Here is a 16,803-nt window from a genome sequence, read left to right on the forward strand (position 1 = left end):
AAGATTCCAAACCATCATTAATGGCCCACACTTTACATAATTACAATAGGCCCTCAGAGTTACATTTTATATTTCTAGTTTTAGATACAAGAGTGGTACTTTTATACAAATCAGATGATCACACTCAGTAGATTATGAGCTTTGTAATGATACCTTACAAGAGACCTTTTGCACGAAGCATATCCCATTTGCATTATAGTCACTTATTATCAAATTTTTATAAAACTATCCCAGTTACATTATGTTCACTTATCATGTTTTTATAAAACCATATAGACTGCACAACGTCACAGAGGTGACTTGCATGTGGAAGTGATCTGAGTGGCTTGAACAGTGGCAGATCAGCTACCTCTGTGCTGGGATCTTCTGGTACAAGGCCCCCTTTAGAACCGCATTTCCCAAATGATAGCTCCTGACTCCCAACCCACCAGTTGATCCCATGTGCTCCTATGCTCTCACTTCCCCTGGGTGGCAGGCAGCAGTGTGCGGAGTGGGGTCTGGGTGGCAGAGGCAGGGACAGGCTGGTTTCAGAGTGGTAGCCGTGTTCATCTGTATCAGCAAAAAGAACGAGGAGTACTTGTGGCACCTTAGAGACTAACACATTTATTTGGGCATAAGCTTTCATGGGCTAAAACCCACTTCATTGGATGCATGCAGTGGAAAATACAATAGGAAGATTATATATACACAGAACATGAAAAAATGAGTGTTGCCATACCAACTATAACAAGACTAATCAATTAAGGTGGGCTATTATCAGCAGGAGAAAAAAACTTTTGTAATGATAATCAGGACGGCCCATTTCCAGCCGTTGACAAGAAGGTGTGAGTAACAGTAGGGGAAAAAATTAGCATAGGGAAATAGGTTTTACGTTGTGTAATGACCCATCCACTCCCAGTCTTTATTCAAGCCTAATTTAATGGTGTCCAGTTTGCAAATTAATTCCAATTCTGCAGTTTCTCGTTGGAGTCGGGTTTGGAAGTTTTTTTGTTGGAGTATTGTGACTTTGAGGTCTGTAATTGAGTGACCAGGCTGTTCGCTCTCTAGCTCCGGCTGCTTCCTCCAGGCAGCAGCATAGATCCTGCTGTCACCCCCCTTGGGCAGCATGCAGCAGAGTCAGAGGTGGATTAGGGATTTGTGGGGCCCTGGGCCAGAGTAAGTGGGAGGCTCTCCCTAATCCTTTCACCTGCAGTTCCTCCCACCCTCACCCCCTGGTGCTCCTGCCAGGGAAACGGGGTCGGGGTGCGGGGCCTTGCCCTGCTCTGCCCGCCTGGCGTTCCTGCTGGGGAGCGGGGCAAGCCCCCAAGCCCGCTCCCCAGCAGGAGCGCTGGGTGCGTGGGGCGGGGCAAGCCCCCAAGCCCGCTCCCCGGCGGGAGCGCTGGGTGGGTGGGGCGTAGGGGCACCCCAGTTGGCCATGGCCACTGGTCATGGACCCCATTGGCCCAGTGGCTAATCTGCCACTGAGCAGAGTGGGGAGCCAGATCTGGGCAGCAGGAGCAGCCTGGAGAAAGTGTTTGGAGCCAGCAGCTAGTGGACAGTTAGCAGCCCGATGGCAATCGCAGCGGGGCTGTGGCCTAGCTGGGGCTGCGGAAGGGAGCAGGGAAGGGGAGCAACTGGCTAGAGGGCTGGGGTGGGGAGGGGAGAGTAGAGGTAATGGTGGGTCCCCAAACAGCCAGAGTGCCTTAGTAAGAAGGTTGGGAACCCCTGCTCTGGAGCACAGAGCTGGCCAGTCAGTTCAGGTAAGGGGTTGCTTTGGGGTTAAGTCCCAAAGGTGGTTTGGCCAAGTTTTTAGAAGTATTTCCTTTGGGACAGAAATCAGACTTCCTGTTGAAAACACCACCTCTCCTGAGCGCAGTGAGTGGCATGCGAAGGAATCGCAAGAGCAAAGCCTGACTCAGAATCCCTCCTGTGCATGCTGCCCCCTTACTTCTGCTGTTCTTCCAGGCCTTTAGCCCGTCCCCCAGCAGTTCGACTGCTTCCTAGAGGGGAGGTTTCAGCTGGCCTGGGGAAGGTGAGGCTGCAGAGTTGGTCTCGGGCTGTTGGAGGGCACGCGAGAAGCCAGAGCACTTAACTGTGCCATGGCGTCCAGGGGAAAGGCTGCACTGCCGTCCTGGCTGCTACTCAGAGGTGGACACATAAGCGGCAGTTGGATTGTGAATGCAAAGGACTCCTTGCATCTGCATCCACCTATGCCCTGGTGGGTTCTGTCACCTTGCCTCTCCCTGAGTTAATTCCAGTCAGGTAACCTGTGTTCAGTAGATGGTCTAGCCGTATTAGTACTTAGGGGACTGGGGCTGCTTGTGTTTCTGCGTCGCTCAGCAGATGTAGTCCAGGGCCTTTAGAAAAGCTTCTCAGTCCAAACGCTTGTTCGGAAAGACGCTGCAAAGGAGAAGTGCCGAAATGCCAGAGCGTGGCTGAGCATAACAAGCTCCAGTCCTGCCTGAAACGAAAACAATTGGACTCATTGACATTTACGGAGAGGCCGCTGGACTTGCCAGCTCTGTGATGGATGCCCAGGTTGGCTGGCATCTGGAATCGGCACTGGTAAGTGTCTGACTTGCCGGCCAATAGTTGGCTGCCACCTCCGCAGGTCAGGCCAGGGCCGCAGCGGAGGGAGCGTTTGCATTCAGGAGAGGGCTGCTGGGGAGGATCAAATTGGATCATCCAGAAGCTTTATAAATAACAGGACTGTTCTCCTGCCATTAAAAACTGCAACATCATTTAGTTCTAGTAACAGCTCAATTCCCTGACAGCCCCTAGCTAATGGGAGCAGAGCAATGTTATTTGCAAAGGCTTTAAACGAGCTGATTTTATTTAATGCTCCCCTAATCCATTGTCTGGGTCTGCTGCCTTTGCCACTTGTTTGGCTGCCAAGTGCCTTGCTTGAGCCAGGTGATGATGGCTATTAAATGATGCTAGGGTCTAACTGGCATCAGCTAGCATCTGAGAAGGACAATGGCACAAGGGGTTACACAGCATTAGCTCATTGGGCTGAAGTGATGCCCCATCTCCCTCTACCTTCATGCGCAAGAATGATTAGACTGGTGCCTTTCCTCAATCCCTCGCCTTCCCTGGTGGGAGTAGCTAGCCAGAGCATCCTTTTGCTGTTCTGGGGCTTTGTTGTGGGGAGGCGTCAGTCCTGGTGAGAAGCTGCTGGTGCAAGGAGAGCGGTTGACTGCGTTTCCAAATGCTGGTCGAGGCAAGTGCTAGCTGGCACGACCAATGGTGGCTGAGGCAGGGCCGGCAGTTATCACATGAAAACATAGGCCCTGGTCCGAAAACATGACAGAACGGCAAGCCCAGCTCATTGCACGGGTTCTCGAACCCTGGCGTGCTGCAAAGCACCTCAGGAAGTACAATTATCCTGCGCTTGATGCACTCCAGGCCTGCTGCCTGCCAAAATGCTCATGTGCCAGCTGAAGCATCTCTTATAAAATCTGCCACCTCCTCCCTGATTCATCCCCTTGTCACAATTCAGTGTTTGTGAACTCACAATTAATTACTTTGATGGACGCCTCTCGCTCTAGGCCGCTGTCAGGGAGAAGCGGCCTTTATTTGACTGTCTAATCATTGAAATAAATGCTGGTCTGTTTGCGCATAGTGCATCTCTGAGGAATGCCATACTTGCTGCATCCTTATGTGGTTAAGGCGTATGGATGCATCAGACATCATCTTCCTACTAGCTTGTTACTTCAGTGTTGTCTAATGAAATTGTTTTGTGTTTAGCAAGGCTCTTGAGCTTGAGAAAAGCTTCACTTGTCAAAAAGGGCACAGGCTAGTGCTTAGGGCACAGGACTAGCATCCCCCCCAGATCCCCCTGCCTCCGCCACACACTTGTTGTGTGACCTGGGGGAGTACACTTCCCCTCTGTCTGTTTCCTTATCTGTACCATAGGAATAGTCCCATATAATGGTGAGGCTTAAGTCATTGATTGTAAAGTAAGATGGGGGCCTGTTATGAAACTTACTGTTGATGGCAAAGTATTCATAGGGGGTGAAAATTGTAATGCCCCCTCCATGTTCCTGAAAGGACTCAACAGATTTTTCCCACCTTTTGACTAAGGACAATCAGAAATTTCATCAGAGGAAACCGTTGGAGAAAGCCAAGTGACCGAACATAGCGTAAGCTAGAATTGGTTGATCAAGACTAAATGCACTTAATGTTGACGACAAACCAGTGATCTGCTCTAAGCTCAGGCTCTTTCAGCCTTTTCTCTATTACCTCTGCTAGGAAAGTTCCTCACACGTCGCAGGAGAGGCAGAAGAGCCACAATCCCGATGGGCTTCTCTTGGCCAGCATAGGTGTGGTTCTTGACACTCCAAAGGGTAGTGGAACTGACCTGATCAGGGCTGTCCATGTCTTAGCACACCGAACGAGAGCATCTTTCTCCATCCCAGCGTGGTGTCCCTGTCAGGCTGACTCCTGAGAGGGTAGAGAGTGAGAAGTCTGGTGTTTGTAAGCAGGTGTCCGAAATCTGCCAGGAGAGGCCCAAACTGACCTATCTGATGCCTCTCCATTAACCAGTAACCTGTGCCAGTGCTTAACAAGGAAGGTTGCCGAATCCCTGTCAGTGAAGGTTAGATGAACACCCATCAGGGACAGTCTAGGTATAATTAAGGGGATGGACCAGATGTGAGGGGGTGGACCAGATGACCTTTCTATGATTGTATAGTTTCATAGAGCCGTTCCTGGAGCTTTTGTCCCCAAGAGTGGAGGATCTGTTGAGATGGGAGTCTATCGAGAAGAAAATTCCTTTTCTGTGATTGTTGTGGGATGACTTCCCACTCCTTACAGAGCTGAGGGTTCATTCCATCACTTTCTATGTGTGGCAGTAACTTCACTGTCTGCTCTAGGAGGAGCTGCTGGGCTTGCATTCCACAGCAGGGACTGGCACGAAGCCTGCCCTTTGAGCCTGGAATTCCTGTCTAAGGCCTGGGCAGAGTCTGGACCCTGTTTTGACTAGATCTCTAGAGCAGTGGTTCTCAAGCAGGGGTACATGTACCTCTGGTGGTATGCAGAGATGTTCCAGGGGGGTACATCAACTCATCTAGATATTTGTATGTAGCCTATTTTACAACAGGCTACATAAAAAGCACTTGCAATGTCACTACAAACTCAAATTTCATACAAACAGTGACTTGTTTATACTGCTCTATATATCATACGCTGAAATGGCAGTACAGTATTTATATTCCAATTGATTAATTTTATAATTATATGGTAACAATGAGAAAGTAAACAATTTGTCAGTAATAGTGTGCCTGGGACACTTTTGTATTTTTATGGCTGATTTTGTAAGCAAGTCGTTTTTAAGTGAGGTGACACTTGGGGGTACACAAGACAAATCAGGCTCCTGAAAGGGGGACAGTCGTCTGGAAAGATTGAGAGCCACAAGTCTAAAGAACAACAGTTACAGGTAAGTAACAGTCTCCTCCCTTTTTTCCTGCCAGGACTTGCAGTTGGATGGTCAGTTGACCTCCAGGTCTAGGTGGGAGTGGGTCTAGGCATTGGTATTAATGACAGCATAGACGTGTGTTGCAGTCCATAGGAAAGAAAAACAGATTTGCTGCTTCTCGGCGGTGCATTGTTAAAGGTTTCACCTCCCCCAAAATGACACATTGCGAGCAAAAATAGAGCAAGACAGAACACACAGACCCACCCACACCATCCCCACCACCAGGCAGCCAAGTGCAATCAATACCAAACCCTTTATTTTAAAGCTGATGCTTTTTCACCCTCCCTCTCCTCAACCCCACCGCCATCTGCTGCCAGCCATTGCTAGTGTTCCTGTGCCCTAGTGCACTGACCAGCACAGCAGGGGGTGGTAGTCATTGCCAGTCTTCTGCCTGGAGACCAACTGCAGATGTTCCTGAGCTGGCTCCATGACTACCCTGTCCCCTGGGAGATAATCAGTGGGAGGGACTGTTGTTTTCGCTGTGTGATGGCAGGAAAGGCTCTCTCTGGAGGTGGGGCTGGTGCTACTTGATGGCCCTGTTGAAGCAAGACTAGCAGCATGTTTGACCATCAGGGCTGTCTTCCCATGAGCACGTCCAAGTCTCATCCTGGCAGGAGGCAATAATGGAAGAAGCTGCCTTGAGTCCTCTGTGCCCTGGTCACTTTGAAATGATGCAGCCATCCCAGTATTTCTGAGGAGAGGGGATCAGCTGTTTTCTAGCTTATCTTCCCACTCCAGCTAAGAAGCTCTAGCCAGTTACCTTATGCTGCTAACACAAAGGATCATATAAGCCAAGCAGGGCCAGACCAGGGTGGTGTTTGGACGGGAGGCCTTTGTGGGAAACCCAGGTTGCTGCACGAAATGATGTTGGTGAGTCAGTGAATGGTGCCGTTTCTTCTGGGTCAGTACTGAACCCAATGCCCTCCTGTGATGTTAGCAGGAGCTGTGTTCAAAACTGAGGTCCTGACCACTTCTTTCATTAAAGATCCCCTGTTACTCCTGCACAAGGTTAGGGTGTTAACCCTACTGCCTTGGTAAGTTTCTACTTGTGTAGTTCCATCCTGCCTCTCCAAATCACCCATTTTTAATGTCCTGGCCCAAATTCTGTGCACTGTTGCTGTGCCTTTAGAGACAGCCGCCCTACTCCACCCCAGAAGTGGGTTCACAGATCTCTTACCTGCATTTTGAGGCTGAAAGATTCTGCGGAAAGACAAAGCATTACCTAGTTTGGAGAAGTAATTAGACACCGATGATGGAACTCTGTTCTTCCTAACGCTACCTGTGTTGCAGCCTTGCTGAGAAGGCTTGGGACAGGATTGCTGCTAACTTCCACTTGCCCTGTTGCTGGGTGAGATGAGAGCAGGGGAAGGAAATGGCCATTCTTTGCATTACCTCAGTCTGTAGCATCCCTGTTATGTGAGTCTCTCTAGGAGGCAGCATGGCTTGGTGGCATGAACGCAGGAATGGGAGGGGCTTTGGGCAAGTCACCCTGCCTCAGTTTCCCCATCTGTAAATAGTGGGTAATACTGGTTTACTTCCCAAGGCTGTTGTGAGGCCCAACTCATGGCTGGGCTGCGAAAGTGTGCTCCAGCCAGCCCTAGGTGAGCACTACGTGTCAAGATGACTTCCTTCCTCAGGGCCGTTCGGCTCCAGCACAGTAGCTGCGTTTTGATGAGCTTCAGCTTGTTTGCCCAGTTTTCCCAGCAGAGACGCACTGGTGTCAGTCTGGGAGTGCGACAGCCTGTTCTCTCCAGGCCTCGCAAGCCCTTGTTAAGACTGACCTTTGCCGCAGGAGGGTGACCTCTGAGCACTCTCCTTCTCATCTGCCTTGCAAAGTGGCTGCTGCAATTAGAAATGCAGAGCAGCCCTTTAAAAAGCAAACCGCCTTGTCATGCAGGTTGGGGTGCGGAAACAGAACGTGCTAAGTGGAAAGAGAAATGGAGCGGCTGGAGATTTCCTAGAGGGAAGTCATTCTGAAGCCCCTGCTTGTAGATTAAAATGAGATGCGAGCTTTGTGACCCAGGAGAGGCCTGTAAACTCACCTACAATACAGTCATGAATAGCTATTCCCCCAGCTTCAGTTTGTGAAATAAAAATCCCAGCCTGCCTTTTGCTAGCTGGTAGGAAGCCCCAGACATTGATCCAGTAATTCTCCTGATGACCCACCTTTCTGATGTCGCCCTCTTTGGTGTATGTTATTTAAATGACAATAATACAATTGTGTTTTATGAGCTACTTGAGTCCCCAAGTAGATACCCTGAGAGGCTGAAGGGGGAAAGCTGATTAGAATGAAACAGGACTGTGGTCCCATTACCTACACAGCCATATGGAATTAAGGTGAAAAAGGTGTGCCGCCTTTGGCTTTTTTCTGATGGATAACGGAAACCTGGAATGTTTGTTTGCTTTTCTGCTTTTATTTTAGAAATATCAGGCACATCAAATTGTCTTTCCTGTTTTTGTAGGATGACTCTGTGGAGGGCCAGAGAACTGGAGCAGCAGCTTTCTCAGCCCTTAGTTGGAGTGGAGGTGTTGCATGTTTCACAGAGAGCTTTTTCTCCCCGCTGTTTGTTAAGGGTTTGAGTTAAATAGGCACTAACCAAAAAGACCCTCTCTGAATTTGAAATTGCCTGACCCTTTCTCAATAGCTCTTGTAATGTCCTCATTCCACTAGCTCTCCAGCGCTCGCCCTTCAGCAAAGCCAGATAAATTGAGACCTGATTATTTCTGCTGGAAACAAGCAAGCAGGACCCCTACTTTTTTTTAAACCCCTTAGCCCTCCTCCCCCTACCACCGCCGGGCTGCCTTTATACTTCAGAGGGCCAAATGCGATTCCCTCCCTTTATAAAAAAGCATTGAGAATGGAGGAATTGATTTGGGTAATGCAGAGCCTGACTCTGGATATGGGGGATCACCCCACAGATTGGTGACTTATTACAAAAGGGATTTATTTGATGAATAACCACCGCTGTTTTCAGTAACCCTTATGCAGCACACTAGCTCTCTTCCCTCATGGGTGGGTGAGAAACATGGGTCTCTCTATATACCTCAGCTACTTCTATAACCACCCATTGACGTAGTATCTGAACCCCTCGTGATCTTTAATGCAGATGGAGACCTGAGGCCCAGAGAGGCTAAGTGACTTGCCCAAGGTCTCACAGGAAGTCTGTGGCAGAGCAGAGGAATTGAATCTGGCTCTCCAACAGCCCAAGCTAGCATCCTAACCACTTGACCATCCTTCCTCTCCCCATGAAGCATGTGGGTGTGTGGGGTAACCATAAAGTGCTTTTTCAGACAGTTCTATTGAGGCATTCTCCTTGCATGGCAACATGACAGTCCAGAGTCTCGTCTGTAGCGGTAGCTGCTGCTGACACCAGGACCCTGAGTTGGAATTGATTTTTTGTTTTATTCACGCTGTGCAGGTATCTGAAGTGATCACGTGGCTTGGAAATCATTAGCCAGTTTGCCCTCCCAAGATGACTCTGCCGGTCGTGGGCGAGGGTGTTGTGGGGCGTCTGAAATCTTCCCCTACGCTTTCATTTTCTATTTGTCCCCCAGTGCTTTCGGTTCCTGAAATCTGTAGGCGGTTTTGGAAGCTGGCAGCTGGAACCAACCAGCAAGAACGCTGGTTCTCTGCTGCCATGCCAACCCCGTCTCCATGGAAATGGAGGCCCAATGGGCGAACACCAGGCAAATCAAACTTTGTCAAAGTGTTTCAATACCCTCCTTAAATCTCTGCTCTGGTCCATTTCCACAGGGACAGGACATTCCAACAAGCAACTGAGCTTGCAGAGCTCAGACCCCGCAGCTGCTGCCTTGTGTGCGCCCCTTGCACCTGGTGCTCTCATTGGTTAATTTCAGCAAGTGGTTTCAAAACCACTGCTTTAATAAGACTGGTGACATCTTATTTTTACTCCTTGAACTCTTTTAAAAAAAAAAAAAGCCTAATTTAATTAAAATCTGTGTCTCTTATATAATCTTCAGCATGCAGTTCTGCTGGAAACCACCCACACTTGGTTGGTTGAAGGCCTAGCAGTGCGTGGGTGCTTGCATGGGGGATAGGTCCCTTGGGTGGGCCGTCTTGTGGGCCCGTTACATTACCTGTTACATAACTCACTGCAGCCCTTGTTTATATTAATCAAGATCGAAGACTAGGTACGTGTCAAAACATTTTAAAATAACTCAGACTTTTGTTAGCGCTGCAGCTATGTTTAGAAACGATTTTTAAAAAAAACAAACCCTTCCTGTGAGATTAAAAAGAAAGCGATTTTATCTGACAGTGATTTAAAGGGACATTTACAAGTTAGGAATCTCATTTCCCGCTGAAAATTCTATGGATTACTGTTATAAATACCCCATAAGATTCCTATAGCTATGAAAACAATTGTTTGTTTTTTCTTTAGTGTATTCCCCTTATGCACTGGCAACTGTTTTGTGTGGAGTTACTTTCACTGTTTTGTTGGTCAGTTACGCGTCCTGTCTTATGCACTAGCTGATCTCACCGCTGTGTGGCCAGTCCCATGCCTGCTCTGCTTTTGACTGGGATAGAGGGCTTGTGTGCATACATACTGTGCCCCTCACACCTTGCAAAAGGGTGTTTACCGGTAATAACAGCTGCAAAACTGAAACGGAGAAGTCGGCAAACAGGCCTGTGCCCAGAGAGGAAGGAGAGGGTGTGTTCAAGCATATTTGGTGCTGCCACTCTTCCCTGCTGGATAGACCCTTGCAAATATCACAGGGGAGCAGAAAACACCTTTTGCAAATCAACGTTTTATAAAGGAATTGAGGTAAATAATTGTTTCCGCATTGTTTAAAAGGGGCTCCTCACACTCTTGAATCGTTTAAATTGTCAGTAGGAATTTTTTCAATGTACCGGTGTCCATTTAGACAGGTAATCCTGAGCTACAGGTCCCAAAATGCTCCTCTACTGCACCAGTTCTTAAAAAAACCACCACACAACAAAACTGTTAGCTCAGGCTATGACAACTCTTCAAGCATCTTACTAGGCAAATCTTGCCGTCATCTCTATATTAGAAACCCATCAGAGTCAAGGCACTTAATGTTTGTTTCCTAAACACTAATTTCCTCATATGGCAGTTAGCTTTAGGGTGGGTTTTTTTGTTTCTTTGTTTGGGTTTTTTTTTAAGGTGAATGCAAAAGAAAAATAAGACCTGAGTGTAGTCCAGATTTTGATTCCGAAGCTCCTGTCTGTCTAACCAGGCTTGGGGGTGGACTGGGGGGAATCAGGTAACCCAGATTCCATTAATTTTAAAAATCCTCTTTCTCCCTCTGTGGAATTCTCCTCCTGGTACTTCCTGGCTCAGCAAAATGATCTCGGAACGCAAGACCGCAAATACCAGGTGCCTTTTTTGCAATCTATGGCATTAATTATGTCAGAGTGAAGCATTCTGGGATATCTTCACTGAGCCCAGGGATACCAACAAAGAATGTTTAAAAAGTTAGTCAAAGCTGGTGCATGGGGTCTCTGCACTAGATTCTGGGTGGGCTTCCCTCATTCTTCCCTTTTATTTTGAAGTTCCCCTTTGAGTAACACAGAGGAGAAATGTTTAAAGGGGCGATACTGTAGTCATGTTTTGGGGGAGGGGTTCTAGCTGTAGCCCCCATCAGCTACGCATTGGCTATAGCCCACCTTCTCTTTCCAGCTGTTCTCATACTGCCCAGTCTACTTCCTTCTCGCCAGCTACCTCTGTGAGCACCTCTCTCTGGTCTGGCCAGGGCAGGCAGATAGGCTGTGTGGACATGGTGGCTTCTTCTGTACCACTCCGTAGAGTGGCAGCAGGTCAGGAAGGCTATGCTAAAGGACAGCAGCCTGTGTCCACCATTGTGGTGTCTCCCTTGTCGCTGGCTTCGTCCAGTTCAGCACCTTGTAAGTAGCCAAAGGAAATCTGAATATTCCTTAGAAAAATCCCAGTTTGCCTCCGTTCACCAGTTCCTCTCTCCTCATCGGGTTGTCATGTTCCCACGTGTGCTGAGGTCACTGGGTCAGGCTAGACATGCCTTGGCTGGTAATAGTCTTTGTCTGGCGGCTGCATGGAGGTTGGAGACAGAGGGGCCTGGACGCATTGCGTGCTGATCCCTTTGCACATTTACAGTCATTCCTTCCTAGGTTGGCCATGGGAGTTTCTGCTGCAAACACAAGTGGGGAAAGGCACCGGTATTAGAGACATTGAGTCTACCTGGGCCATTAATAAGCAGCAAACTGGCAAGGCAGGTGACACCCCTCTCTCCGCACAAGGTGTCCTGGGGCTGGGGAAGACCTGTGGGAGCCTGGAGCTGTTTCAAACCTGTTCCCTTAGCAGGTGTCCCCAGCGAAGAGAGGTCCCAGGGAGTGGGCAGCAGAGTGCCTGTCAAGTTGCTCTTCGGTGCTCCTTGCTCTGCCTCCAGGTAGCCGATTACAGGCCCAGCACTCTCCATCTGCCTCGCCCAGCGTGTCCTGGTGTTTCCTGCTCGCCGCGTGCCGAGCCACTTGACACCTGCCATCTCGCTCTTTCCCCTCAGGAGGCAGGAGCAGTTCCAGACCAACCCTGACAGTTACAATGGAGCCGTGCGAGAGAACTACGCCTGGTCCCAAGACTACAGCGACCTGGAGATTAAAGTGCCGGTGCCCAAGCACATTGTGAAAGGCAGGCAGGTAATGAGCACCCGTGCTGTCAGCCTGTGACGGGTGACGAGCTCCCCATCGCCCCAGCCTGCCAGTGTGTTGCTTCTTAGCAGCTCTAATTGCCTGCAAAGCGATGCTGAACTGTGATGGAGCAGGCGTGCGCATGCTAGGGGTGCCCCAAACTTGCCCACTGAAGGCCATGCCTGATTCCCTTTCAGTGCAGCAGAATGCAGCTGCCTCCTCTCATGCAGGCATGCGTGGCCTGTGCAGACGCTGATCCCCTGGCTTGATCAGCGCACCCTACCCCTGCAGACCCCAGACGCTGCCTCAGCTTCCTGGGAGGAATACAATGACATATTTCCTCTTTCTTCTCCACTCCCCCTCGCTTGAAACCCAGATGCTGGCTCTGAGTGGCTACTTTATATACACACACACACTGAAACCCAGACCTTGCCTCCAAGCTGAGGCTTCCTAAGGAAACACGTTATCCAAACTGGTGTAATTAAAGGCCAGGTCGTCCCGCACGAGGTCCCTGTTTCTCTCAGACTGCCCCGTGGCTCGCTGCTCTGTAGCTTTATTTTGTGCTGCTGTAAGAGAGCTGCCTGCAGGGTGGATTCAAACAAGTGCAGCTCATGTGACTACAGCTGAGGCATGCGGCAGAGTGGCCTGCTTCATTTCACCCCAGACTGGTTTCCTTGGACTCACAAGGGAATGGGAGCTGGGTTTAGTGAATGAGGCAGATCCCTTTGACGATCCGATCCCCCGCCTCTGTTCTCCCTGCTCGCTTAGCGCTTGTGGGGAAGCCCTGCCTTTTTGAATGTGAGTTGATCTGACAATATTGTCAGGTGGATGGATGGAGGGTGTTTTTTTAACCTGGCAGAGACCCATTGGCAAGTGACCTGCAGGAAAATCTACAGGTAGCTGTAGCTGCCCTTCCTCCTCCACACTTCCTGCCCTGTGAGCATCTCATTGCTGGGCTGGACAGTGGGTTTGGGGTAGCTAATGTAAATTACAACCCTCTTTGGTTTGTTCCCACTCTGTGATCTTATTGGTGGGGGTGGGTTCAGGGAGGGGTACACAGACAGACTGGCTGTTCGAGCCAGAGGTTTATTTTTACTTTCCGTTGTCCTAGAAGCCTTTAAAGAGGCCCCCACCGACTTTGTATTTTTCCATTTGGGAAATATGTTTTTTTTTTTCCCCCTTCCCCTCTGTTTTCAGGGCAGCTGAAATGAGCACAGTCGGTTTTGTTCACCAACTTCAACCTACATAGCTCTGTATCCGAAATAGCTTTGTTTGTGCATCAACATAATTGACAGTGGCAGCACAGACGTAGGCAGAATGTAGTTTGCTGCTGCGGGGCCAGCAGGGGGCGCCCAAGACACCCTTTTTCTATAGGGTCTATAAAATGAAACAGAACTATTTCTTGCTAGGTCTGAGAAAACAACACCTGCTTCTACCTTGTTTTGCAGTGAGGGGCTTTTCCTCTTCGGGAACAGCCTTCAGGCCAGTGAAGTTCTGGGCCTGACTTGAAAGCACAGTGCTGTCTGCATATGGTGCCAGCTTGAAGGAGCAGGGTCCTCGCGTGGGAGGTCCTGCACTCTGGTACTGCATGGGTGCACTGCAGAGCCACCCTTCATTCTGATGGTGCTGGATCCTCCAACCCCCTTTTGCATCATGAGCTGAAGGCCGCTAGCAACTAGAGAAGGGACAGGAGAGAGAGAGAGGAACGGGTTAGTGTTCACTCTGCTTAGAAGAAAGAGGGGCAGAAAGAAACCTCTGGCTTGTCGTTCTTTTCTTTTTCCCTCCTTTCCTTTTAATGAGCATCCCAGCATGACCTTGGGGGTGACCCTGCTGTCCCTGGCAGCAGAGTTTGATGGCTGATGTAGTCACTTCATGTTATTTTTTAGCTCAGTTTACATTACTTCTCTTTTCCCTGCATGCAAATACATTTGCCAGATGTCAGCCCGATTCCACTGCAGAGACTAATCTTGGTAATCAGGAAACTGAACTGGCTTAAAGATGGTCTGTCTCTCCCAGAGCTGGTTGGCTAGATTGTGATTAGGAAAGCCCAACGCGACCTGCTCACAGATGCTCCCGGCTTGTGCCACGTTCTCTTCAGATCTCACAAACGAAGGTGGATGGGAGACTACCTAGGATCTGTAAGAGTGGTGTTGGTGACTTGTTAGGGGTAGTCTCCCCTGTAAGCTGGTTCTGAGTCAATTCCCCAGCACAATGCAGGAGCTGCTGTGTGGCTGAAGGTGCTGTCTTTTAAATGAGATGTAAAATTGAGCTCCCAGTGACTGGTGTTCCTTAACGTTCTCAAGGCATTTATTGCAAGGGTCAACGTGTAAGCGTCTTGTCCAGATTCCACCTCCTCTTCTTCCTCTCCAAACACCCCTGCAAGTTCAACTGGATTTGAGCTCTCTTCATTTATTGTCCTACACAATTGTGTAGTGATGCCGCATGCTGTTAAACAGCTGGCCTGGCCCACCACAGAAGTGGCTGCGTTTCAGTGGTGGGTCAAGTAATCTCTGTTTTCGCCCTCATCTACCCCACGGAGGGGTTGAATCTGAATGAATGTTTCCAAGTGTTCTGACGCTTTCTAAAGAGGATATAGTTTACGGCACTCGGGCCTGAATGGAGTTGTACTCATGCAGGTAGCTGCTCTACAAGATTTCCCACAGCACCGTGCCGAGGTTTAGATGGGAGGAAGGAGTTCTTACTTCTGCACGGGAGAATATGCCTGGCTGGGCTGCTGCACAGCCCTACGATTTCACGTTTCTCCTCTCTAATAACATTGGCCAGGTGGCATGTGTGTGACCACAGGCATGGCCCTCTGCTGCAGGAAGGGGTGTCCTGGGGATAGGCAGGGTTAAGAAGGGGTTGGCTGGGGGAGGGAAACAGGAAGTGACACCATTTGTGTCTTTTCATCCAGTCCTGATCCCCCGGCACAGAAACTGCAGATCTTTCTAACCTGCAGCACCGCCACATTCCCTGCTGTGGGCAAAGGCCCTGGGAGGATTGGAGTGAGGCCACCAGTCTGCGAGCTGTGTGGCTGTGAGCTAAGCTGTGGCTGACCCCAGCTGTTCAGAGGTGACAGTAACATCTGAATCATCAGTCGTGGGTTTCTAGCATGCACTCCCCTTGTCAGACGACGGCTGTAGTGAAGCGGTTCACACACATGGTAATGTCACCCTCTCTTTCATCTATCCAGTGTCATGGAAGCAACTACATAGCTAAGGTTGCAGCTGAGTTTTCATTTAAACCAGATCTTGACCCACTCTAAAATCCACAAAAACGTCCGTATCTCCATCAAAATTGATAGGCTAGGTCAGGGGTCAAAGTATAATTTTTCTACCAAATTTGTAAGTAAATGGACATAGGATTTGTGAATGACGGCATCTTGCAAACTGGAAGTGTTCACCCATGTTCTACAAATAAGCTTACTCTTTTCCTACTTGGTAGCAAAAAAGCTGAAGTAAAGTGAGATTAAAATGCACTTCACTGGGCTTTCTTGGCTGTGAACTAGTGCCCAGCACCAAAGATGATTTAAAATCTCATTTTAAACATGATTAACTTTTGATTTAGGACGGTTGCTATGGCATTTTGGCTCAGGCAAGCTTAAATGTAGCTGTCCCTGGACTGTCCCTGGAGGAGCAGCAGCTGGAGACTGGGAGGGTAGAGGTTCCTCTCTCTCACCGTGAACTCTGATTGAGTGTAGCCCCCCTCCCCTCCCTTCCCATCACATTAGTATGAGTGCCTCCCCAGAACTTGAACGTAAAAATAACAACGACAAATCTTTCTTCCTTCCCAGCCTGTAGGAGAAATAGCTGGATTAGTTCATAGGTTTTTTGTTTGCTTGCTTGCTTGGTGTGGGTGTGTGTGGGTGTATTTGTGTGTGAAGAAATTATTGGGGCTGAAAGCGACATGGAAGAGCTGAGTTCTGAACTCAGCAAGGCCCACAGTCATTCTGCTCTCTTGTGGGAGTTGGTTTAATAGTCTAGGCACGGCTCCGGTGAAAGTTCTGTCTCCTGCACCCTTGCGTCCCATCTTCCGTGACTCCAGTGGAATGGAGTTGTCATGGGAAGTTGTGGTGGGGGCAGGGGGGGAGAGGCAGCTAGGGCAATCCAATGGGGGACTTTGAGCATCAGGGACAGAGACCTTGAATCGCTCTCTATATTTAATGGGGCGCAACTGCAGAGAGTGGAGCCGGGAGGTGATGAGATCACGGTGACCTGAATTGCTAAGCAGACTGGTTGCTGTGTTTTGTGTTCATTGGAGCTTCCTCAGGCCCTGTGGCTTCGTTCTGGATATGAATTGAAATCATCAAGCCTAGAAGTCTCCAAATGCATGAGTCCTTGTGGCCAAGAGTGTGCGTGTTTGGATGGGGCACGATCATCTGGCCCATCGCAGGTGCAGGAGTGGCATTTCTGCAGCTACTTGGACATCCATGAGCCCAGAGGAGCTAAAAAGGGCCCCGAGGCTCCAGGCCAGCTTAATCTGAAGGGCTGATGCGCTCAACAGTGGGGGAAATCTTAAAACCACAACTTCTTCCCACCAACATCGCTTCAGTCTTGCCTGGCTGCAGTTTAGCAGCTGCTCTGAATCCAGGGGCTGGTTTTGGCTAAGCACTGAAATAGCTGGGAGGTGGGGCTGCAAGCCCTTCAGGAATGTAATCGTGTATTTCTTTTCCATCAAGGTGGCCTCCCTGGTAGCCATCACCTCTGCC

At 49.3% G+C, this 16,803-nt stretch overlaps 1 protein-coding gene across 1 annotated transcript in view; it reads left to right on the forward strand.

The window, feature by feature from the left end:
- NUDCD3 (NudC domain containing 3) overlaps window positions 1-16,803 on the forward strand; it is a 49,747-nt gene that overhangs the window by 14,779 nt on the left and 18,165 nt on the right. Inside the window, exon 2 of the mRNA XM_026656811.1 lies at window positions 11,972-12,104. Coding sequence (XP_026512596.1) covers window positions 11,972-12,104 — 133 coding nt within the window. The remainder of the gene's footprint in view (window positions 1-11,971; window positions 12,105-16,803) is intronic.

The sequence above is a fragment of the Terrapene carolina genome, unplaced genomic scaffold (assembly GCF_002925995.2).
Source record: "Terrapene carolina triunguis isolate 2854851 unplaced genomic scaffold, T_m_triunguis-2.0 Scaffold49, whole genome shotgun sequence".
NCBI classification, from domain to species: Eukaryota; Metazoa; Chordata; order Testudines; family Emydidae; genus Terrapene; species Terrapene triunguis.